Genomic DNA, 26,302 nt, shown 5'->3' with positions numbered 1-26,302 from the left:
GGGAAACTTCTCTCTGTGAACTAAAATCTTTCAATAGAAGCTGAACACCACGACTTCGGGTGATTATTGTCTTTTTCTCTATGAAGTTATAGGCCAGGCAGGTCACTGGAATCCCTAAATGAGGCGTTAGACTAAATAATTTCATTCCGGAGTGCTCAAAACTCAGGCTAAGAGGGTCAGATACCAGGGTGCAGCGTCCTCCTGGCTGCAGCTCTGGTCTAGGCTGCAGCAAGCGTGTGTGGAGTCTGTGCAGAGCGGGTCCAGGGCGGCCTGGCAGCTGCAGCTGTGTGCAACGGAGCCAAAGTGGAAGGACAGGTCTCCCCAGGTCGGGGACATGCAACCGGAAACAGAGGTGGTACCCTGGAAAGGGGTAGGTAGAGGAAGGCAGTGCACTGGGAGGGGTTAGAGGAGTGACCTGAGAGGACACTGGGGCACTGCGTGAATGAACCCTCGGATGTGGCCCTGAGGAGCCAAAGCCAGAAGTGCTAAGGGCCCTTTCCCTGCCGTTGTTCCGGCTTCTTCTGCACGGAGGGAATCGCGTGGTGCAGACTTGGGCGACTTGAAAATTCACCTCAGCTACCGGAGCCCCAGGGGCGGCCTGGGAAAGTGAGCAGTCAGCAGCGCAGTGGCGGGAACCGCAGCCCGGCGGCCCTGGAAGCTCCCAGGTCAGAGGAGCTGCGGGGCTGGGACCCGGGAGGGAGGGAGCGAGCGAGCGGGGGTGCGAGCGGTTTCTCTGCCGCTCATCAGGAAGCCGGCTCCGAGATTCTGCTGTGGATATCTTTCCTGAAAGACCCTCGAGGTGAGGAGTCTTCCCCGATCCGGCCGATCCCCCCACCCCCCAAAAAACTCAATGTCTAGTCGAGTTGATAATTTGAGCAAGAGGCTTTAATGAACGGGAAGCGTTTGTACAAACGGGCCCTCTCAGCGTGCAGGCTAGAGAGCAGCCCTGTTTCCTAGGCACAGGCATTTTTAAAGGCAAAACCCACAAGCTTTGTGTGTGGGGGGGGGAGGGGAGAGGGGGGATTAAGACTCTCCAGGCCCATCCGTTGGGCAAATAGACCAGACCTCAGAATGTGCTAGTCAATCTTGCCTAAGACAGCGGTCTTTCTTTTTAAGGACTTATCACTCTTTGACTCCTGATCAGTTAGTTCCCTTAATGGGCTCCTCTGGGGAGTGCATCTGGAAATTGTAGTGCTCTAGCTATCTTATGGCCTTAAAGGGGAGATTCCAGGAACTGAATCATGGGGCCTTGGTCAGCAAGTCTCTGGGTCAGGAGCAATTCTTCCTGCAAAGAAGGTGGGTAGGTGGCAGAGCCGCATCTGTTTTCTTGCTAACTTTTAAATCTTTTATTCACTCCTTTTTCTTTTTGCAAGGTTTTAATCTTAAAACTTTAGGGGACTTGAGTATTCGGTATGGCATGGTATTCCTGGGTAAGGACAAGGGCCCGAGTAATGGATGATCTCTCACTTATAAACTGAGAACCATCCCTGTTGAGCCTCAGCCTCTTTCTGTCTCTGGGCCTATCTTGAGTTTGGCCATTGAGTCCCTGATTACCCCTGAGTGATTAACATAGAAACAGCATTTTTCTTTAAGGGCAGCACAGAGTCTTTCTTTCTTTCTTTCTTTCTTTCTTTCTTTCTTTCTTTCTTCTTTCTTTCTTTCTCTTTCTTTCTTTCTTCCTTCTTTCTTTTTTTTCTTTTCTTTTCTTTTCTTTCTTTTTTTTTTGGAGATTTTAATCATGGAATTGTTGTCTTTCTAGCATCCCCATTGTAAGACCCCCTCCCCCCCGGAAGCTCAGGCCTCCAGAATCTTTTCTTAGGACTGCGGCCACCCCAATCGCCATGAAAGGCATGGTGGGTGAGTGAGTGCCCCGGTTGTTAGGGGGCGGGGTTAGGGTCATCCAGGTGTTTTGTTCTTACAGCTTTAATGAAAGGTGGACATTTGTACAAACGGGTTCTCTCTGCATACAGGTTAGAAGGCAACCCTGTCCCCCAGGCACAGGCATTTTTTAAAGGCAAAAACCATAAGCTTAGGGAGGGGCCTGGACTCTGTCTGTTGAACCCATGAGTCATGGGTTCCTAGGAGACCTTTTGTCTTGAGGGGAGGCCTGGGAATCAGATAGCCTCCTGACCCCACCAGTTGTAAAACCTGTAGACCTCAGGATGTGCTAACTAATGGTAGATATCTTTGTTTCACAGGGACCCTTAATTGTTAATTATTGACACATTGGCCGGTGGGGCAATCTGTTTCCTTCATGAGCCCCTTGGGGAGGGTGGCCATCTGGGAATTCTTGGTACCCAGTTATCTTATGGCCTTGTAAGGGAGTAATGGTAAATTCCAGGCACTAAGTCATAGTAGTAGCCTTGGTCAGTTTCTGGTCAGTGAGTGTCAACCTCGGGGGACCATGGCCCTCCCAAGAACAGCAAAGTCTCTAAAGTTTACTTATATCTTCTAGGCCTCACTAGCAGGCAAGTGTAACCCCCATCAAAGTCCCGCTCTCTGCACTCCACTGGACAACAGTGCAGGGGCAACACTGGCAATATTCCCTGAGTGGCTCAGCAACACTGACAGCACCCCTCCCTACAGCAGTCACAGACCCCCTGCACTCACCTGGGCCCTGCCCACTGCGCTGCTAGACCTGCTGGGGCCTCTGCTTCCCAGGAACGGATGGCCAGCTGGGTGCATTTAGACTTGGAGGCACTCGCCATTTGGCTAGCCTGGTGTGTGCCCCACGGGCATCTTTTTCCAGAGGCTTACCCATGCACCCGCCATAGACAGACGCCTCTGTGAAGGATGCTTGCACCCTGCGCATGCATGCTGGCGGACCATTGTCCTCCTGCAGGGAGGGAGGGGTGAGGCGAGTCCCACTCTGGGCAGCTCCTGCATCAAGCCCCCCACCAGCCCACTCTGAATGCCTGCCATTTGCAGGCTTTTGCCTCGCCCTGGGAGCCTCAGTGACCGCTCCTAGGTTGCCTGGAGGCTGGCAGTGCAGCCAAGTTTCTTGGCCTGGTTGTTCCTGAAAATTATGCAATAGAATTTTGATAAGAATTAGGAAATAGCCGGGCGTTGGTGGCGCACCCCTTTAATCCTAGCACTCGGGAGGCAGAGGCAGGCTGATCTCTGTGAGTTCGAGGCCAGCCTGGTCTCCAGAGCGAGTGCCAGGACAGGCTCCAAAGCTATACAGAGAAACCCTGTCTCGAAAAACCAGAAAAAAAAAAAAAGAATTAGGAAATGTTTATAGACTGTTAAACTGTCTACACAGACAATGTCTATGTGGTCCTGACAATTCCAAGCGGTTTCAATTGCTGTAATTGTTGTATGAGATCACCTCTAGTTTGATCCTCTATTTTCTGTTTTTTTGCTGTTCCTTTGCACTTTCAGGATTACTTTCTGTAAAATGTACAAATAGGATTGTAAACGGAATTGTTTGGAGTCCTAGAGAAGACAGACAGACCTCCTCCTAGGTTGTCTTCTCGTGTTTGAAACGAACATGAGGCAGTGTGCCAGTTTTCACGTGTTTATGTATTCTCCTGTTTTAGGTCTGCTGGGAATGTCTGCATCTGAGGTTTTGTGACATGCATTAGTGTTGATCATGGACTTTCTATCTTTCTATCATTTGCTAATACTCCCTATTTTGTATTTTGATACTTTTGTCATGATTTTTCTGTCACTATTTTGGCTATGATCACACAGCTGTCTGTGTGAATGACATTAAAGACTACTTCTTTCTCGGTATGCTGTATCTTTAGATATGAAATAAAATTTTGGTAGAATATATGTGTTTTAAACGCAGCTTTTTTTTTTTCCTTTTTTGGATGCTGTAGTCTTTTACATCATTTCTTTGGGAGTATTATCCATTAACATTTCACGAAATTGCTGGAAGTAATACATTTGTATTGTATAGGAACTTGACTATGGACACTGACAAAGGAGAATTAGAATCTCTATATATTAAATTTTCATTATCTTTTTTGTTTTGTTTTTGTTTTTCCGTTTTTTTTTTTTTTTCAAGACAGGGTTTCTCTGTGGCTTTGGAGGCTGTCCTGGAACTAGCTCTTGTAGACCAGGGTTGTCTCAAACTCAAAGAGATCTGCCTGTCTCTGCCTCCCGTGGGCTGGTATTAAAGGCTTGCACCACCACCGCCCAGCAAATTTTCATTATCTTATCACATACAATGTAGAACTTTTCATCTGTACATACTGGCCCTTTTAACTGCTGTTGAGCTTGCCGTGTTCAAGTCATCTGCTTACTTACTGATTATATTATCAGTTGCTTCCTTTGTATTTTTTGATAGATTCTGGGTTTTTAATCTACTCTACTATAGATAGCTAATAGATGCACCTGCTATGTATGCCGTCTCTTTATACTTTTAATTACAGCCCTTTCCCTGAACGTATTTAGTTTTACACAGTACTATTCATCCGTTCCTGCTCTTGTATCAAGTGTTGCTCCTTTGTGTTGCTCTGCAGGATTCACAGTTTCAGATCATACTTGAAGGTCAGTGATTCCTTGTGCAGTAGGAGTGGTTTGATCCCAGGTTATGTGTTCTTATGTGGAAAGGCACTTTTCATAATACCACTGTTTGACTAGAGGTTATCTAGTCTACAACACATATCTGTGGCACTTAGGTGACATTGACAGGGTCATTGCTATTGGACAGGTTGTGGATCTAATGCTATAGTAATTTGGGCTTTTGTCTTCTCCACTCCCATGATGCTGTTATTGGAGTGGCTCTTCAGTGTCGTCTGGAATCATACTGGCGTATCTCAGGCATTGTACCATTTTCCGAGGGCTGCTCTGCACCCTGGGATTTTGTGCATTAATACAACGTCTAGGTTTCTCTTTACTAGTTCTCTGAAGTACATTGTGGGAAGTTCAAATGTCATAAAGTTTGAACTAATCATAAAAACCACTTCCGGAAATACTGCAAATTTAAATGTTATGTCCGCTTCCATCTGTGTAAATCATCTTCCCATGTTCTAGTTAGTATCTTCAGTTCCTTCAGCAAATCAAAGTTTTCATTGTAGGTACCTTTTATTGCTTGGCTAGTTGATTCAAGGAGGTTTTATTTTGTTTTCTCTCTCTTTACTGACTAATATTAACTATTCATTTTTAAAATTTAGATTTATTCATTTAATGGATAAAAACATTTTCTTTTTTCACACATGTATGTTCTCTCTTTTTATATATAATTTATTTATTTTTATTTCATGAACATTTTGTGTGTGTGTGTGTGTGTGTGTGTGTGTTGCCTTCATGTTTGTGTAAAGGTGTTGCGTCCCCTGAAACTGGAGTTACAGACAGTTGTGAGATGCCATGTGGGTGCTGGGAATTGAACCAGGGTCCTCTGGAAGAGCAGCCACTGCTCTTAACCACTGAGCCAACTCTCCAGCCCCAAACATTTTCTTTTCTTTTTTTTTGTTTTTGTTTTTGTTTTTGTTTGTTTTTGTTTTTTGAGACAGGGTTTCTCTGTGTACCTTTGGAGCCTATCCTGGCACTCGCTCTGGAGACCAGGCTGGTCTCGAACTCCCAGAGATCCTCCTGCCTCTGCCTCCCGAGTGCTGGGATTAAATGCGTGGACCACCAACATCCGGCCAAACATTTTCTTAATAACATTTTTTCATTGTTGTTGTATGTTTTGTATATTCCTAAACATAAAACAACCTATTCACTCTGTATGTCTTCAGGGATGAACATTTGATATTGGATAACCCTAAGATGCACTCTTTGGGGAAGACTATTTCTCCAGCTCTCAGAATTCCTTAGTGTTTGACCAGGGTTGAAACCTAGTGATCTTTTTCTCTTCCATGTTATCGAATTTCTTGGTGGTGTCCTTGTTCAGCTCATGTTTAGGCAGCCATGTTTGTAAGATTTCATACATGTAGCTTCTCTGACATTTCAAGGATACACTATTTTCACAGCAAACATCCTGTTCCTTACACTATTCCTTGGTGGGGGAAGTCTTTCTGAGTATATGTTTCTGTTATTGGTTAATGAATAAAACACCGATTGGCTGATTGACAAGGCAGGAAGTTACATAGCAGAATCAGAATATAAGCAGGGACAAACAGGAAATTGCTCTCTCTCTTCTCTGTGGAGACGCTGAAGAGACTCAATGTAGACCCCCAATGGAGTAAGGGGCTGGGGCCTTTTCTCCAGTAAGATAAGACCACGAGGAAATGCATAGATTACTAATTATGGGTCAAGAATAAGAAACCCAATTCACCAGCCAACAGTTTATAACTAATATAGAGTCTGCATGTTTCTTTGGGACAGAGAAGGGCAGTGGGACCTAGCCGAGCCAAAGAAAACTCATGTTACGCTTCCTGCCCCTGTTTCTCAGTGCTCCCTTAACCTTAGGTGAAGAGGTTGTGTTGCTGCTGTGTCGGTGGGGACTGAGCATCACAAGTCTGCATTTTGACTGATTGGAGTTTTCTGTAATAAACTCCATGTGTTGCAAAAATAACTTTCCTTGATGAGGGGTGAAGACTACCTTTATCTCTGGGAATAAGGAAAATATTTAGAATACAGTTAGGGATTCTGCTGATTTAGAAAAGTAGGTTCTAATCCACATCCCTGACTTCACTAACCCTAGGGAAACTGTTGGTTCCCAGTACCTAGCTGGACTAGGGGGACTGATATAGGGCTTCTTAAGGTCAGAGATTTCCAGGGAGAATTCAGAGATTTCCCAGGGAGAATTGTTTTTCTTCAGGGATTGGGTCATTTTCATGCTCAGGGATTGGTTATTTTAGTTGGTCAAGAACAGAGTTGGCTCTGATTTCAGGGTCAAACTGTGTTTCTAGATTTGGGGTCAAGGCATATTTCTTTGTTTGGCTCTGGTTTCAGAGTCAGTGTGTTTTTATTTCTGGGTTCAGGACTAATGTGTTTCTTTCACTGGCTTAGGGTTCAGATCCAGGGTGTGTTTCTTTCACTATCGCTGGTTTCAGGGCTAGAGTGGGTTTCTTTCTTTCTTTCTTTCTTTCTTTCTTTCTTTCCTCCTTTCTTTCTTTCTTTCTTTCTTTCTTTTTCTTTCTTTAAAGATTTTATTTATTTACTATGTATACAACATTCTGTTTCCATGTATATCTGCACACCAGAAGAGGGCACCAGATCTCATAACAGATGGTTGTGAGCCACCATGTGGTTACTGGGAATTTTGAACTCAGGACCTCTGGAAGAGCAGTCCGTGCTCTTAACCTCTGAGCCATCTCTCCAGCCCTAGAGTGGGTTTCTTTGGCTGGCCCTTTTACCCTACAATAAGTTGTCATAGCTGGGTAGGACTCTTGGTTGGCTTCCTCCTTTAGAAACTTTACTTGCATGTTGCCTTGTAGTACCATGAAAGCTAGTCCCCAGTGAGGAGGTTTTAGGGACATAACTATCTCGGGTCCTCTGGTTGCTTTGTTCAATGTTTGTGGCTTCTTCAACAATAGGGACTCATCTTCTACCTTGGGAGGAAACCATGGACAACAGCAATAGCTATCATGATCTGGGAGTCTGTTGAGAAGCAGTGACCAACAACTTGAAAGCAGGCCTCTCATGCCTGATCCTGGTGATTTTTTTGGGAAATCTATGGCTTTTCTGAGAGGCATCATCAGACCAGATAGGAAGGTTTTTTTTTCTCTTTTTCTTTTATTAGTTCAAATTAGGAACAAGCTTGTTTCACATGTCAATCCCTTCTTCCTCTTTTTTTTTTTAAAGATTTTATTTATTTATTATGTATACAACATTATGCTTCCATGTACATCTGCACACCAGAAGAGGGCATCAGATCTTATAACGGATGGTTGTGAACCACCATGTAGTTGCTGGGAATTGAACTCAGGATCTCTGGAAGAGCAGTCTGTGCTCTTAACCACTGAGCCATCTCTCCAGCCCCCAGTTAGGAAGTTTTAATGTTCATTCTAAATGTATCTATGTGCACAGATAAATATTATAAACTTTTTTTCAGATGATAATGGTGTGATTGACATTTTGAGATGTTCTTACTGTTATTATATCCTCCTTCTTCTCTGATTATATTTGTGTCTTTCGATAATTAAATCCCTTCACCGTGTTTCCATTTCCCCATTTAGATGACAGGTTCCCTGCGAATCCCTTGTTTATTCGTCCACACCCCACAGTGATGCCTTTGTAGTTTTCTGGTTACTGCAGTTACTCGAGGCTCTATAAACTCACATCTGAAGATTTGGAGCTGGAACTTCATATGAGAGAGAACATGCAATGTTTGCCTTTCTGGATCTTGGTTATTCCACTTAGATGTTCTTATCTCCATCCATCCATTTGCTTGCAAAGCTCATGATTTCAATTTTCATCACAGCTGAATCATATTCCATAGTTTGTATGTAAGACATCTTCACTATCCGTTTGTCAGCTGAAGGACATTTAGGTTGTCTCCCTGTTGTAGCTATTGTGAAGGAAGCAGCAATGACCATGGCTGAGCAGGTATCTTGGAGTAGGATATAGAGTCCTTTGAGCATATGCCAAGGAGTGGAACAGCTGGGTCATGTGCTAGATTTATTTCAATAGGGAATCTGTTTACTTAATGGAAGATTCTCCAAACTGATTTCCAGAGTGCCTAAAATTGTTGTTCATAGGGTTTTTATTACCTATGCCTCTTCTTCTTTTTTTTTTTTTATGTAGTTGCTGCTTCGGTTATTGGTAGTAATTTTCTTCCTTCTCTGTGAGAACCAGTAATTTGCTGTGAGAACATCTTGCTTATGGATGATTTCTACCCAGTTCTCCTGTATTTATCTATTCTTCGCGTGGCATTTATTATTTCCCATGTGCTCATGGATGATTCCTCTGACTCTCCTGTGTATGTTTAACCTCTACTTTATTATCTGCAGTGCTGCTTTAGTGAGATCAATTGTGTTAATTCATGACTGTCTTAAAATGCACTCATGTCTCCATCGATTTTAAGATAGAATTTTTCTTTGTGCAACAATTTTTGTTGTTGTTGTTGTTGCTAAGGGTGATTTTCTCTACAAGCGTCTTTAGATGTCATTCCATTTAAATTTGCCTGGACACCTGGTCATATTCTATTGCTTGAGTCTTTTCATTGTTTTCTAACAGCTCTCAACATTAATTTTCTTTTTCTTTTTGACCCCTTAATATAAAAGGACAACAAGCCATCTATTCCTTGTTCCTGAAAGAAACTCAAAGAAGAAAAACAGAAGGAAATGGCTGATGCACCAGTAAACATGCCCCAGGTCAGTCGTCAAGTCCCCCTTTTTAATGGAAATGTTATAGTTTGAGATATTGAAAGCATTTAATTTTCTGCTTCTGATCTTTTTTTTAACTTTCTTACAAATAACATTGCAAACAAACAACACTAAATTCACATGCTCAAATTAACCAGACCCAAAGACTATGCAACTCAATGTATTTTATATTGTGAAGAGTTGTCATTGGAAAAAGAAGCTCTGGTGCGTCCCATGGCATTTTGTAGTTTTAATATCAAATATATTTTGACATACTTAGCTACCACCAACAACCAAAAAATGTGCGACAGAATAGAGCTAGAGAAGGGCTTAGCTTTGTAGCCTTTTTCATAACTGGTGTTCATTGCCTGTATTCAGTCCACCTCAACCCTGGTATTGAAAGAGATCCCGAGGAGCCTCCGAGAACCAGAAACCAGACCAAGAGCTGCAAAAGCAAGAGAGTTTATTGAACAAATGTGCATTCGGGTGTCAGCAATACCGGGAAAGCTGCACACCCCAGCATGGGGTGCAAGCTCCTTATATAGGAAAAAACCGCAGATCAGCATACAGGCAAGGGGCATAAAGTGATTGACTACAAAGTATGATCTCATGTTAGAGTGCACCCAGGTGTGACCTGCTTTTCTACAAAGGAAAACCCACAGAACGTACCCTGAAAAGTCCCTGATTGTCTGTTGGCCAGCCAGGTGTGACCCAAAAAGAATTGTTTGTCTGCCCTCGTGTTGGGGCTAACTTCCTTGTCCTGGGCCAAGGCCTGTGGGAAACTTTTTCTCTCTGTGAAATGAAATCTTTCAAAACTTTTTCTCTCATCAAACTAAAATCTTTCAGTATTTACCCTCTCTAGTTCTCTTTTCTCCATGTTCTGCTGTGCCCACATGTACACTGCTTCTATGAATGCAACAGTGGCTAGATACTGCACATGAGGGAAAATGTGATTTCTTCTTTCTGATGCTATAGGACCTCAATAACTATTATACATTCCAAATTCAACCATTTCCATTATCCATTTGTGTGTGGATAGACAATTAAGTTGATCCCAATGTCTTGCTTTGGTAAATAAGAAGCAGTAAATAAGGAGCCGGGAGTTGGTGGCGCATGCCTTTAATCCCAGCACTCAGGAGGCAGAGTCAGACGGATCTCTGTGAGTTTGAAACCAGCCTGGACAGCCTCCAAAGCCACAGAGAAACCCTCTCTTGAAAAACAAAACAAAAAAAAAAGAAGAAGAAAGAAGAAGAAGAAGAAGAAGAAGAAGAAGAAGAAGAAGAAGAAGAAGAAGAAGAAGAAGAAGAAGAAGAAACAGCAGCAGTAAAGATTGGGTATAAATATCTCTATAGTGGGCTGTGGAGTTCCTTGGGTAAATAGCCAGGAGTCAAATAGCTGGATCATACATTAGTTCTATCTTTAATTGTTTAATAATCTTCAAACTGATTTCCATTTGAGTGTATTAATTAATTTCACACACTAACTGTGAAATGAAATAAGGGTATCTTTCTCTCCATTCTCGCTAACATTTGTTTCAGGTTAATTGGGGACAGCCATTCTGCCTGAGGGGGCAGTATGTCAAAGTAGGTTTAGTTTGCATTTCTCTGGTGGAATTTTAGGGATCTTGAACACTTTTTGCCATATTCCTTGGTTATTTGTGTTTCTGTCTTTGAAAAGTGTCTATTCAATTCATTTTCCCATTTGGTGATTAGCAGTTTAATTTCCTTGTAATTTAATTTCTGTAATTCTCAGTGAATTAAAACTGTTAATCACCAAATGGACAAAAAACCTTCAGATTTAAAACATTGATTATAGAGTCTGACTGTATTAGAAATTATCTTTTTGAGTAATTTTCTTTGCTCATCTACATCCCTAATTTCCTTAAGTCTCCTTATATCCAGAAAGCACTCTGCCTGCTTGAAAGACCCTCGAGGTGAGGAGTCTCCTCAATCCTGCCGGTCCCCCAAGAACTCAATGTCCAGTCCAGTTGATGCAATGAGCAAGAGGCTTTAATGAACGGAAGCATTTGTACAAATGGGCCCTCTCAGTATGCAAGCTAGAGAGAGGCCCTATTCTCCAGGCACAGGCATTTTTAAAGGCAAAAAACCATAAACTTTAGGGAAGGGGCCGGTGGTGACCCCTTGACTGTTGGGTGCGTAACCAGAGTCACGGGTTCCCAGGAGGCTTTTTATCTTTGGGGCCAGATGGTCTCCTAACTCACCGGTTGGGACAACAGACCTCAGGATGTGCTAATCAATCTTGCCTAAGCAAACGGTAGTTGTAGCTATCTCTTTGTGTCATAAGGACCCTATTTGTTAACTGTTGACACATTGGCCGATGAGGCAATTTGTTTCCTTCATGAGCCCCTCGGGGGAGGGTGGCCATCTGGAAATTCTTGGTATCCAGTTATCTTATGGCCTTGTAAAGGAGTAATTGCTGGTGGCTGGTAAATTCCAGGCACTAAGTCATAGTGGCCTTGGTCAGTTTCTGGGTCAGGCTGCCCTACATTCCGTTTGGGGAGTTTCCTTATCTGGGCTTTATTTTATTTCTTTGCTAATTTTTAAGTCTTTCAGCTATCATGTGGTCAAACTGTACTTTTTGTTTCAGGGTTTGCTGACATTCAGTGATGTGACTGTTTACTTCACGAAAGACGAGTGGGAATGCCTGGACTGTGCTCAGAGGGCTTTGTACATTGATGTGATATTGGAGAATTACAGCAACCTGCTCTCTGTGGGTGAGAACACTTTGTAAAATTTCTAACTCAGGCTTTGTATGTACTGACTCTATACATTGTGAACTCTCTGTTAGACTGTCAGGAAAAACAACAGGAGACTAGGGAATCCTCGGTAGTAGAAAATAACTTTTCCTTGGTATTTGGTATTTGTTTTAGTTTTGTTGTTGTTGTTGTTTGTTTGTTTTTGCTTATTTTTTTTTACCTTTTTCATTTTAGAGATATCATGCATCCTTCATTTTTAGTTCTATGAGGCATTCAGAAATTTAGTAGCATATAATATTTCCATCTATATTTTAAAGTGCATTGTTCATGCTTACACTTGACATTATTTTAATTGTGAGAAGAGTTTTAGATGTCTGTATTCTTTCTGAAAATTCTAGCATGGGTCATGGGCTACCTCACAGAACACATGGGTTATTGTATGCAAGGTGGGCCTGGTCATCTGTCTGGAGAGAATGAGATTGCCCTGAATATGGAGAGGAGCCACAACCAGGGTAGGACAGTGAATGAACAAGACAACATTGATGTCTTCAAGTGAAAGAGAAAGTCAGAGCTGAGAATATTTTTGCATTATTTAATTCTACTTGAAAGGATTCCTGATCATTTAAGTTAGTGTAGTGTCATGGCCCCAGGATGCATGTGGGCCATGCATCTGAATTATGGTGACAGTACTTGCTCAAAATTTAATTTTATTTGAGTATGCTGACATTAGAGTGGAATAACTTGACAAATTATAAGCCTAATGTGAAACCATGAAATAGGATTATTCTGTAATTACCTTCCTTGCATGTATGTCAGTGGTGGATAGAAATAAGCAATGGCTTTCTGCGATAGCCCTCCTGCCTCAAACTGTCTAGAGCAGCGGTTGTCAGGGTTGGTAATGTTACCACCCTTTAATCCCTTTAGCTCACTTTCTTATGTTGTGGTGAACCCAAACCATAAAATTATTTTGGGTGCTACTTCTTCCCTGTAATATTGCTACTAAGTGATGTCTCAGTTCCTAAGATCATGGGAAATATGTTTTCAGATGGTCACCACCCACAGTTTGAGAACCATTCATCTCTAGAGCCTCTGATGTAATATTTGCTTTGCATCCATTACTTTTGAAGTTCTTTGGGGGAAAAAAAAAAAACCCTTTGATGATTTTCACTAAGCTTTTAATCTTTAGAGGCATTGGGACTTCTGAACTATAATCATCATTGCTGTTCATTATTAGTAATTTCAAAGACTGTGAACCTGGCATTGGATTATACTCTTCTTTAACAATTTCTGAGAAAAAGAAGTGTTTAAAAATGAAGACATGGGGGCTGGAGAGATGGCTCAGAGGTTAAGAGTACAGACTGCTCTTCCAGAGGTCCTGAGTTCAATTCCCAGCAACCACATGGTGGCTCACAACCATCCGTTATGAGATCTGGTGCCCTCTTCTGGTGTGCAGATACACATGGAAGCAGAATGTTGTATACATAATAAATAAATAAAATGTTTTAAAAAATGAAGACATGTATTCTAAATATGATCAGTCAGTGAGCTCCATTCCAAGGCTATTTACTGGTTCCTCAATAATTTGTTTGAAGTTACTTGAAGGTGAAAATCCAAATAAATTATAATGAAAGAATGAGGTCCACTACTGCAAGCTCTATTCAAATTAGTTGATGGTGCCAGGTGTTGGTGGCACACGCCTTTAATCCCAGTACTCGGGAGGCAGAGGCAGGCAAATCTCTGTGAGTTCGAGGCCAGACTGGTCTCCAGAGGGAGTGCCAGGATAGGCTCCAAAGCTATACAGAGAAACCCTGTCTCAAAAAACCAAAAACAACAACAAAAAACCATAAACCGCCCCCCCCCAAACAAAGTGGTTGATGGTTGACTTATGTTAAGAGAGAACTAAGGCAGGGAGTCATTTATTAAATATTTAGTCTTAGAACATGTCCTACTAATCTGAAGTGTACTCATTTTCAGAGAACTATTACAAGTGTGATCCTGTCCATCAGCATGTGAAGACTGAAAAGGAGTCTTGTCAGTGTAATGAGCCTGGAAAAGTGCTTCATGACCCCTCCACATGTGCACGTTATAGAACAAGTGAAACTACAGAAAACTCCAATAACTACACATGCAGTAACCACAGGGAAGCCTCTGTTGACTCATCAAACCCAGACAGACATGAAAGCATGCACAGTGGAGAAGAACCTTGCCGATCTATAGACTGTGAGAAATCTTTAAATTTGTGTTCCAACATTACTAAAGATCAGAGAGTCTACACTGCAAAGAAAGAGCACAGGCAGGGAGAATGTGATGACTGTTTCACCTTTGTATACAGTCCTTTGCAACAACCAATCTACACTGGAGAGAAACAACACCAGTCTGAGAAATGCTTCAGTAGTGCCTCAAGCAAAATACATACAGGCAAGAAACCGTACAAGTGCAACATTTGTGATAAATCCTTTACCCAATGCTCAAATCTTAAAGCACATCAAAGAATTCACACTGGAGAGAAGCCTTACAAATGTGAGGTATGTGACAAATCCTTTCCTCTGAACTCAACTCTTAGAACACATCAGAAAATGAATACAAGAAAGAAAATTTACAGATATAGGGAATGTGACAAAACCTTTACCTATAATTCATAGAACACAATAGAGGGTTCATAGGAGAGAGAGACAGACAGAGGGAGAGGGAGGGAGGGAGAGAGAGAGAGATGTTAAAGTAGTAAGGAATGTGCAAGTCTTACTAGGTGCTCCTATCTCAGCTCACATCAGAAAATTCACACTGGAGAGAAACATACCATTGTAAATAATGTGACACAGCAGTTGTCTGGAATTCTCTGGTTACCAATCTCAACAGTGTACATAATAGAAACATAAAGATAAGAGACTTTAATGAAGGTCTAAATCTAGAAAAATATCACAGGGTTTATACTAAGATATACTTTTGCAAATGTAACTCGGGAGATTTTAGTTTTGTACGTGTATGGTGGCATTTCTGTACACTGCATGTCTGCCTGGTGCCTGGGCATCATGAGACCAGAAGAGAGAATCAGGTCCCCTGAAGCTGGATTAACAGAAAATTGTGAGCTGTGTTGGGACTTGAACCCCATCCTCTGGAAGAGCATCCACTGCTCTTAACCACTAAGCCATATCTCCTGCCCTTGGAGAATGCTGTAATAAAAACCTTTATCTTTTTCAACATGCAAAAGTTCGTAATAATGCCGAGTGAGACGATGCATGTATTTATTTAATCCCAGCACTTGAGAGAGAGAGGCAGGGAATCTCTGTGAGACAGAGGCCATCCTCGTCTGCATAGTGAGTTCCAGGACGCAGTACTTTGTTAGAAATCCAGGGGTTTCCTGAAAACTCTCTTTCTCGCTTTCAGGGCCCACTGATCACCCAGACCTGCTCACCTGTGCAGCAGAACAGAGGGGCCTGGAAGATGGAGAGGAAGGAGACAGAACCTAAGGATGCCGGTATGGTGGAGGGATTGGTCACGATGTGGAAGGGCCCCAAGTGAGGGTGGATAGGGACATGAAATCAGTTTTGACACATTCTCTTTCACTAGAATTCTAGAGACTTCAACGGAGAAAAATCTGATTATCCTAATGTAGCAGACCTGTAATAGGTGTGAAGAAAAGGTTTGTAGAAAGGGGACATTCTGCGGGGCGTTGGCGGCTCACGCCTTTAATCCCAGCACTCGGGAGGCAGGTGGATCTCTGTGAGTTCAAGGCCAGCCTGGTCTACAAGAGCTAGTTCCAGGACAGCCTCCAAACCCACAGAGAAACCCTGTCTCGGGGAAAAAAAAAAAAAGAATGGAAGAAAATTCACTGACTGTTGAATTCTGCCTTTCTCAATCTGTTGCATTTTTAGATAAGAAATGAATTATTGATAGAAAATATATTAAACTTGGCTTTCACTTTTCTTTCTTTCCTTTTTTTTTTTTTTTGGTTTTTTGAGACAGGCTTTCTCTGTGTAGCTTTGGAGCCTGTCCTGGACTCGCTCTGGAGACCAGGTTGGCCTCGAACTCACAGAGATCCGCCTGCCTCTGCCTCCCGAGTGTTGGGATTAAAGGCGTGCGCCACCAACGCCCGGCTTTTCTTTTTTTGACGATGTGTTGTGTTTACATGGCTAACTCATGGAATGTTATCTTTATATTTCAAGAAATTACTGAGGGAAATATATTTGTTATTAGGGACTTGAGTGTGGACACTGACTAGAGAGAATTGGAATCTCTGTGTATTAGATTTACATAGTTCTGCAGCCTGCAATGTAGAACTAGTGTTGAGTATGGTATGTTCAATTCATTTGTTTGTAGATCATATTATCATTTGCTTCCTTTCTCAGTTTTTTATGTATTCTGGGTTTTCTTTTTTTCTTTTCTTTCTTTTTTTTTTTTTTTTGGTCTTTTTGAGATAGGGTTTCTCTGTATAGCTTTGGAGCCTATCCTGGCACTTGCTCTGGAGACCAGGCTGGCCTCGAACTCACAGAGATCCACCTGCCTCTGCCTCTCGAGTGCTGGGATTAAAGGCGTGAGCCACTAAAGCCCGGCCGTATTCTGGGTTTCCGTCCATTGTATTATAAATAGATAGCTAATAAATGAATCTGCCGATAAGCTGTCTTTTCATCCTTTCATTTATTACTATTTCCCTGAATATTTTATTTTGCACTGTACTGTTTGTCAGTTTCTCCCCCTTTGTATTACTCTGCAGCATTCACTGTTTTAGATTGTACTTGAAGGTCTGTGATTCATTGTGTGGTAGGAGAGACTTGGAAGCAGGATCACGTTTTTATATACGTGGGTAGATACGTTACCCAACACTACTGTTTGTATAGGCATTCTAGTCTGCAACATGCTTTGTGGTATTTTGGTGACATTCACATGGTCGTTGCTATTGGGCAGTCTCTGGATCTATTGCCTTGGGGTGATCTGGAATCACAATGGGGTAGCTTGAGCATTGCAACATTTTCTTAGGGTTCCTCTGTACCCAGTAAGTTGTGCATGTCTCTACCATCATAGGGAATTGAATGTCATGGAGTTTCAACTAATTGTATAAAACCATTATCAGAAATACTACATACTTCTCAATATTATGTCCCCTTCCATTTCTGGGTTCTAGTTCCTTCATCAATTCTTTATCGTAGACCTTTCATCTGTTTAGGAAGTTCATTTTTATTTTGTTTCTTTCCCCTCCCCCTCTCTCTTCTCTCTCCCACTCTCTGTCATCTAAACTTTCTCTGAATTTTATTTACTATAGTTTATTTAATTTATTCTTGCACGTGCATTCAAGTACATTCTAGAATTGTAGTTGTGGGCAGTTAGATGCAGTGTCCTAGGAATGGAACCCGAGTCTCTTCAAATCTACAGGTGCTCTTAACCTTTGAGCCATTTCTCTAACACCCTATTAAGTGTACTTACATGTCTAGCAATAATAGAAAGTATTGTACAGTCATCCTGCTCCTTTTTGCTTTATCTAGATGATCTGAAATCTTGACATTACACAGGCATACATTATTTTTTCTCCTTTCTTTAGTTCCTTCTCCTTTTTCTTTTTTTCTTTTGTTTTTGTTTTTCATGACAGGGTTTCTCTCCCTAGCACTCACTGTCCTGAAACTCACTCTGGAGATCAAGCTGCCCTCAAACTCAAAGATCCACCTGCGTCTGCCTCTCAATTGCTGAGATCAAAGTGTGTGACCACCACTCAGCTCATTTGTTATTCTTAACTTTTTTGTTCATTGTTTGTGGGAATTCCTAAACATAAAAATAAAGCTTACTCATTCTATATGTCTTCAAGGGTGAGCGTTTGATATTGGATAACAATATGGTGCACTCTTCAAGGGGAAGACTTAATTTCTCCACCTCTCAGAATTCCTTAGTGTTTGATTAGGTTTGAGGCCTAGTGAGCTTTATGCCTTCCATGTTAGTGTCTCTCTTGGTGTTGTCCTTGTCTGGCTCGTGTTTAGACAACCGTGTTTGTAAAATTTCTTGCATGTAGGTTCTTTGACCTTTCTAGGATACACAATCTCAGCAAATATCCTGTTCCTCTGGCTGTTACACTATTTCTGCCCCACTTTGCTCGTGATCCCTGAACCTTAGACACAGAACTTGTGTTGCTTCTGGGACTGAGCATCACAACTCTACATTTTGGACTGAGTGTAGTTTTCTGTAATAATCTCCATGTGTTGCAAAAAGAACTTTCCTTGACGTGGAATGAGGACTACATTTATCAATAGGAATAAGGAAAATATTTAGAATGCAATTAGTGATTTGCTGATTTAGTAATTACTGGTTGTAGACTCTCCTCCAACATACCTGATTTTACTAACACTAGGTGAACTAGTTAGGTTTCCAGTCCCAGACTTGATTTTCCTGTTATTGAGAGGGTCTTCAGTTCAATTGGAAGCTGTTGGTTACCGCCAAAGCAGTGAACCAGTTGATGAGGAATGTTCTTCTATGTATATGTTTGTCTTATTGGTTGATGAATAAAAGATTGTTGGCCAATGGAGAAGGAAGATAGATGGGATTAGGAGTCAAGGAGGATTCTGGAAATGTAGTAAAGAGAAGTCACCATGTGATCCAGGCAGGAAGTGATGTAGCAGGCAGAATCAGAATATAGTCAGGGACAAGCAGGAAATCACTCTCTCTCTTTGCGAAGACGCTGAATGAAGTAAGGGGCCCAGACCTTTTCTCCAGTAAGATAAGGCCATGAGGAAATACATAGATTGTCCCGCGCGCTCTGTATTTCTCGCCAGCAAGAAATCATACATGGGACACTCGGATCCTTCTGCAGACAAGCTTTAATGCATCTTGAGAGTGAAAGAGCATAAGCTTCCCAGAGCGGAGACCCCGAGCCAAGAATCCCGTCCCCTAATAAAGGCTGGCAACCGCCGCCTCGGACGTGTCACCCCATGATTGGCTGCAGCTCATCCGGCCATATGACGCCACGGAATAGGCAGAGATCAAGGAATGGAAAATTACCCAGCGCCTGCGCAATAATCTTGTTTACATTCGGTGCCTGCCGGATGCAGGCGCCATCTTGTAATGGAGAATGCAGGGACGGCTCCCTACAATAGATTAGTAATTTTGGGTTAAGAATAAGAAGCCCAAGTCACCAGTCAACAGCTTATAACTAATATAGTGTCTGCGTGTTTGTTTGGGGCAGAGAATGGCAGTTGGACCTAGCTGGGCCAGAGAAAAACTCATGTTACAACCAGTCTTGCATCCTTTTTGGGGTAATTGTATAGTGCAGAATCATTGTTGTGGTTCTTAGCTGTCACACATGGGTAGGACTATTGGCTGGCTCCATCTTTTGGAAGCTTTCATGTTGCCTTATAGAACCAGGAATGTGAGTCCCCAGTGAGGGGGCTTTAATATCAGATCCATCTCTAGTCCTCTTGAATTGGTGTGTGAAATGCTGGCTTCTTCAACAATAGGGACTTGCTTTCAACCTCCAGGAAGAAGCCAACATGGACAAAGACAGTAGCCTATAATGATTGGAAGTCTCTTGGACAGCCGTGACCAACAACATCAAAGAAGGCTTCTGATAGCTGGCATTGGTGGTTTTGTTAAAAAATGCTATGACTCTTGTGTGTAGCATCATTAGCTCAGTTGGGAAATTTTCATTTATACTCCAAATGTATATGCTTACACAGACTTACATGTTATAGGCTTTTTTTTGAGGGGGGGAGGTTGGAGGCAGGGTTTCTTTGTGGCTTTGGAGGCTATCCTGGAACTAGCTCTTGTAGACTAGGCTGGTCTCGAACTCACAGAGATCCACCTGTCTCTGCCTCCCCAGTGCTGGAATCAAAGGTGTGCGCCATCAACACCCGGCATCATAGGCCTTTTCTTTTCTTTTCTTTTCTTTTCTTTTCTTTTCTTTTCTTTTCTTTCCTTTTCTTTTCTTTTTTTTTGACGTAGATATCGTTACTGTTTTGCTTTCTTCTGTGGTTCTATCTGTCTCTTCTCCATCCCTCCCCATTTTTTTCTTTTTCCCACATCAAATCTTGTGTTACCTGTTACTCCCATTTCTACTACTTTGCATACCCTACCATGGTCTCCTTTTCCTCTTTTCATTACTGCAGTTACTGCAGATTGTGTATTCACATCTGTAGATTTGGAGCTAGGAACTTCCTCTGAGAACATCCTTGGACAGGGACACCTCACTCAATGTTCTTTTCTACATCCTTTTAGTTACTCGTAATGCTCACAAGTTTGGTGAAGTCTCTTGGACAGCCAGTTTGGTTTTCTTTACAACTGAATCATATGCCACAAGTTAAATATACCACATTTTCACAGTCCGTTTTCACCTGAAGGACATTTAGGTTGTTTCCCTTTTTGTAGCTATTGTGAGTAGAGCAACAGTGAACGAAACTAATCAAGTATCTGTGGGGTAGGATGGTGAATCCTTTTAGAATATGCCAAGGAGTGGAACAGCTGGGTCATGTACTCAATTTATTAAACTTATGGATTTGCTTATTTAACTGGAGATTCCAGAATGGCCAGATTTATTTTGTTCTTAGGGTTTTTATTCCTTATGCGTTTGCTTTTGATATTGTTGCTCGTTGGACTACTGAGAGTATTTTATTTTTCCTTCTGTGTGAGAATTAGTGATTTGCAATCTTGCCATGTATGATTTGATTGCTTCTCATTTCTCCTGTATTTATCTATTCTTCACATGAAATTATTTCCCGTGTTTTCATGGATAATTCCTCTGATTCTCCTATGTATATATTTCCTCAAATTTATTAGGTGCTTGCTGCTTTTGTGAAATGAACTGTACAATGTAAATTCATGACACTCTTCAAATCCACTTACGTCTCAATCAAATTTAAGATAATATTATTCTGGGTGCAACAATATGTATGGTTGGCAGTGATTTTTATTCATTAGCTTTAAATTTGGTTCCATGCTCCCTTGGCTTTGGGAAAACTGACCAGATACATGGTACTATTCTGCTTTTTGGGTATTTAGATATGGTTTGACATTGTTATTTATTTAACAGCTTACCTTACTAATTTTTGCTTTTTTCCTTTTTGACTCCTTTATATGAAAGGGCGGCAAGCAGTCTATTCATCAAGACACCTAGTGTTCCTGAAAGAGAAATTCAAAGAAGAGAAACAAGAAATGGCTGATTCTCCAGAACATGTGTCCCAGGTCATTGGTCCTGTCAATTATTTTTCTAGAAATTTTATATTTTGAGATGTTGAAAGCCCTTAATTTCCTGCTGCTGCTGTGTTTTTTTTTAAAATTTATTATTTAAAAACATAGCAAACACCAAAAAATTCACTGAAGTCAACCAGACCCAAAGACTATACAACTTTTATACAGTTAAAATACAGTTAGTCACTGGGAACAGAAGCTCTGGAACCTCATGTGGTTTTTCACTCTAGAATATCTTTTGTTGTGATTATCTACTACCAAAACCAAAAAAGTGACAGAATTAGAGCAGGAAAAGCAATTAGTTTTATATTCTTTTTCATAACTGGTGTTCATTATTGGCTTTCAGTTCTTCTTCAACCCCTGGTATTTTACCTTTCTTGTTCTTTCTTGCCCATTTTCTGCTATCCCAACATGTATGTTGTTTCCATAAACATATCATTGGGCTAGATTCTGCCTCTGAGGGAAAAGGTGATTTCTTCTGACACCCTGTGAACTCACTTAATATTACATATTCTAAATAAACCCATACATTTCCCTCCACTTTTTTATATTGTTTTCTCTTTGGCTAACCAGTGTTGCATTTTATATGTATACCATTTTCATTATTTATTCATCTGTTGATGGGCATGTTCCCAATACTTTGCAACAGTGAGCAGGCAACAGTAAACATGGGGGACAGGGTTACATATCTCTGCAGTGGGTTGTGAAGTTTTATGATAATATGCCCAGGAGTGAAAGGCGAGGGATTTTTAGATCTCACTTTAAGTTTTTAATAGTCTTCAAACTGATTTCCATTTGCGTATATTAATTTGCACCCCAAATGCACACACACACACACACACACACACACACACACACACACACACACACACAAAACAATGATTTATAAGGGTTCCTTTCTTGTCACATCCTCTCTAATATTTGTTGTCAGCTTGGTTGATGACTGCCATTCTGCCTGGGGTGAGGCAGTATGGCAAAGTAATTTTTGTTTCTATTTCCATGGTGGCATTTTAGGTATCCTGAACACTTTTTGCAACATTTATTGGCCATTTGTCTCTTTCTTTGGAAAGTATCTATCCATTTCATTGGCCCATTTGTTGATTGGCAGTTTTATTTCCATGCTATTTAATTTCTGTAATTCTTGGTTAATTCTAGCTATTAGCCCCTATCCAAAGTGTCACTGGTACAGATTCTCTCCCACTCTGTGGGTGTCTGTGTGCTCTGCTGGTTGTTTCCATTGAAACAGAAACTCTTTATTTTCATGTAGTCCCATCTGTTGATATCTTTTCTATTCAACAAGTTCTTGCCCACTCCTATTCAATGGCTCTAACCTGCATTCTCTGTTTCTCTGTGTCTGGTTCTCAGTTAGGTTTGATCCATTGTAGCATTATCTATCGGTACAGTATTTAAAAGCATATTTCCTCATCGCAGATTTTTCTTCTGAGACACATACACTCTTATCCTGTATGACACACACACAGCATCCATGAAGAGTAACCATGTCCAGGCCTTAAATGTGTTACTTATGTCATGTACATTGCTTGTAAGACTATTGTGTCATCCTGTTTTCACAGCGTTAAAACATTCATTATAGAGTGTGACTATGTTGGAACTCATCATTTTGAGTAATGGTCTTCACTCCTTTGCATCCCTAATTCCTTAAATCTCCTTATATCTAAAAAAGGAATTCTGTCCAGTAAAATTGTACTTTGTGTTTCAGGGTGTGTTGACATTCTTTGATGTAGCTGTGAACTTCTCCCGGGAGGAGTGGCAATGCCTGGACTCTGCTCAGAGGGCTTTGTGCATTGATGTGATGTTGGAGAATTACAGCAACCTGGCCTATGTGGGTGAGAACAGTTTGCTTGTTGAATTCCTCAGGCATTGTGTGGAATGACTTCATAGTTGGTGAACTCTCTGTTAAACTGTCATGAAATAAGAGGAGACACGGAAAATTTGGTAGCAGTGAAAGACCCCCAGACCCCTAAGGGCCTCAGGATCCTGAGGAGCCCCCGAGACTCAGAAACCAGACCAAGAGCTGCAAAAGCAAGAGGGTTTATTGAACGAATGCGCATTCCGGTGTCAGCAATATCAGGAAAGCTGCACACCCCTGCATGGGGTGCAAGCTCCTTTTATAGGAAAAAAACACAGATCAGCACACAGGCAAGGGGCACAAAGTGATTGATTACCAAGTATGAACTCATGTTAGAGTGGTCACCCAGGTGTGACCTGCTTTTCTACAAAGGAAAAACCACAGAATGTACCCTAGAACGTTACCGATTGTCTGTTGGCCAGCCAGGTGTGACCCAAAGAGGGTTGCTTTGGCGATTGCCCCCGTCTAAACCATAGAATGTGCCCTGGGTTGGTGCCAGCTTCCTTGTAATGGGCCAAGGCCTATGGGAAACTTTCTCTCTGTGAACTAAAATCTTTCAGTAGGAAAGAACTTTTTGTTGGTATCTAAGTAGGCCTCTATTCTTAAACTCATTAAACTCTTCTCCATTGAATTCTGAGAAAAAATATAAAAATAGAAACATATTCCAAATATAATCAGTGATGGAACTCCATCCCTCAGCTAATTACTGATCCCTCAATCATTAGTTTCATCTTCCTCAAAGGCTGTTAGTATTTTTTGTGAGAATCCATATAATTATAGTGAAAGAACAAGGTCGGATACTAGGAACTCTTCTGAATAGTTGTTGGTTTATTTACCTTAACAGAGAACTTAGGAAGACAGTCATTTATCACATGTTTATTATTGGAACAAGCCCTATTAATCTGAACTGTACTCAATTTCAGAGAACTATTACAAGTGTGATCCTGTCCATCGCCATGTGAAGACTGAAAAGGAGTCTTGTCAGTGTAATGAGCTTGGGAAAGTGCCTCATGACCCCTCCACATGTGCGCTTTATAGAACAAGTGAAATTGCAGAAAACTCTGATAACTACACATGCAGTAATCACAGGGATGCCTCTGCTGACTCATCAAACCCAGACAGACATGAAAGCATGCACACTGGAGAAGAACCTTGCATATCTAAAGACTGTGAGAAGTCTCTAAATTTGTGCTCCGACATTACTCAAGATCAGAGAGTCTACACTACAAAGAAAGTACAGAGACAGAGAAAATATGATGACTCCCTCAGCTCTACATATGGTTTCATGCAACAAACAATCTATATAGGAAAAAAACCACACCAGTGTGGGAAATGTGGGGAATGCTTCAAGACTACCTCAAACCTCAGTCGACATCAGAGAATTCATACTGGAGCAAGACCTTACAGATGTAAGGTATGTGACAAATCTTTTTATACGTCTCCAATGCTTAAACAACATCATCGAATTCATACTGGAGAGAAGCCCTACAAGTGCAATGTTTGTGAGAAATCCTTCAACTGGTGCTTAAGTTTTGTAAGACATCAGAGAGTTCATACTGGAGAAAAGCCTTACAAATGTGCTGTATGTGACAAATCCTTTAACGTGAGCTCAAATCTTAAAGTACATCAGAAAACACATACTGGGGAGAAACCATACAAATGTATGGAATGTGACAAATCCTTTACCCGGAACGCACATCTTCAAAGACATCAGAGAGTTCATACTGGAGAGAAACCTTACAGATGTACGGAATGTGGCAAATCTTTTTGTAAGTATTCATCTGTTAGGGAACATCAGAAAATCCATACTGGAGAGAAAACTTACAAATGCGAAGCCTGTGGCATATCCTTTAGCCAGTATTCAAATCTGAGAAAACATCAACGAGTTCATCCTAAAGAAAGACCTTACTCATGTAAGGAATGTGGCAAATTTTATACCAGCACCACATATCTGAAAGTACATCAGAAAATTCATACTGGAGAGAAACGTTACAAATGCAAGAAATGTGGCAAATCCTTTAGCCAGTATGCGAATCTTAGAGAACATTACAGTGTTCATACTCAAGAGACACCTTGAATATATAAGGAATGTGTCAAATCTTTTACTAAGTGCTCAACTCTACAAGCACATCAGAAAATTCATGCTGAAGAGAAAAATACTGTTGTAAATAAGATGCCATGGCATTTATCTGGTATTCTATGCTGACAAATCACAAGAGTATACATAATAGAAACATAAACATTAGAAACCTGTAACAGCCTTTAAAGAAGCTTTAAACTTTAGAAATATATCACAGAGTTTATATTAAATTAAAATTCTGTAAGTGTGTGAAAAGCTTTTTTTTAAATGCCTAGGTACTTTGTATGTATGACTGTACATTATATGTCTGCTTTCTGCCTGTGGAGTCCTTCAAATCTATTGCAGCTGGAGTTATATGCAGCTGTAAGCTGCTATGTGTGTATTGGCAATTGAAACCTATTTTTTTTTTTGGTAGAGCAGCCAATGCTCTTAACCACTAAGCCATCTCCATAATCACCTGGGAAAAGCTAGAATAAAAACATTTATCTTGTTCAATATATTAAATTTCATAATAGTACCAAGCATGGGAATGACACTATTAGGAGGTATGGCTTTTTTTCAGGAAGTGTATCACTGTGGAGGTGGGCTTTGAGGTCTCATATATACTCAGGATCCCACCCAGCATGAGTCCACTTGCTGTTGCCTTCGAAGTAAGATATAAAGAATCTAAGCTCCAGCACCGTGTCTTGCTACCCACCACGACAATAATGGACTTAACCTCTGAACTATAAGCGAGCTGTCCCTATTAAATATTTTCCTTTGTGAGAGTCACCATGGTCACAGGGCAGTGGTGCCAAAAGCCTTTAATCCCAGCACTAGGGAGGCAGAGACAGGTGGATCTCTGGGTTAGAGGACAGGCTCGATTGAGATCCAGGACAGGCTCCAAAGTTACAGAGAAACTTTCTCTTGGGGGGGTGGCAGGAGAGTTGCTATGTCCATAAGTATCTCTTAACAGCAACAGAAACCCTAACAAAGACAGAAGCTGGTACCAGTGACTGCAGCATTGTTGGGAGAGGTGGAACTGTGCTTTTATTTGAAGGAATATAGACTTTAGGACTGTGGATTACAAGAGTAGCTATCTATTTTCAGTGCTGATTAGGGGGGCATCCTAGTACTTGCATGGATGATAGTGGTACTGAGTGGTTTGCACTGTTGGTTCCTAGATCAAGAGGATTCGGTGGAGAAGAATGTGACTATGTTGACTAGACATCGTTCTTCTCATATTTTGATGAAGAATGTAGCTGCCTTTTGCGCTCGTCCAATGGGTCTATCTGAGG

The 26,302-nt window shown here is 41.3% G+C and overlaps 1 protein-coding gene across 1 annotated transcript; it reads left to right on the top strand.

Annotated features, from left to right (window-relative positions):
- The first annotated feature begins 334 nt into the window (after positions 1-334).
- On the top strand, positions 335-25,468 carry LOC100751297 (zinc finger protein 54). Its single transcript, XM_035449138.1, has 10 exons — positions 335-370; positions 532-799; positions 1,374-1,430; positions 3,540-3,565; positions 11,808-11,934; positions 13,891-14,441; positions 15,301-15,391; positions 20,969-21,069; positions 22,796-22,922; positions 23,869-25,468. Exons 1-10 carry the CDS (start codon positions 335-337, stop codon positions 25,020-25,022), a joined length of 2,538 nt encoding a protein of 845 aa, XP_035305029.1. The 3' UTR covers positions 25,023-25,468.
- Positions 25,469-26,302: the final 834 nt, after the last annotated feature.

This window comes from Cricetulus griseus, chromosome 9 (assembly GCF_003668045.3).
Source record: "Cricetulus griseus strain 17A/GY chromosome 9, alternate assembly CriGri-PICRH-1.0, whole genome shotgun sequence".
NCBI lineage: Eukaryota > Metazoa > Chordata > Mammalia > Rodentia > Cricetidae > Cricetulus > Cricetulus griseus.
Note: the sequence above shows the minus strand (reverse complement) of the source record. Positions and strands in the feature narration are given on the sequence as shown.

Coding starts and splice junctions, on each gene's coding strand:
- LOC100751297 (XM_035449138.1), top strand. CDS start 335: ATGCAACCGGAAACAGAGGTGGTACCCTGGAAAGGG. Junction 800..1,373: donor TTTCCTGAAAGACCCTCGAG/GTGAGGAGTCTT, acceptor TCTTTTTGCAAG/GTTTTAATCTTAAAACTTTA. Junction 11,935..13,890: donor CAGCAACCTGCTCTCTGTGG/GTGAGAACACTT, acceptor ACTCATTTTCAG/AGAACTATTACAAGTGTGAT.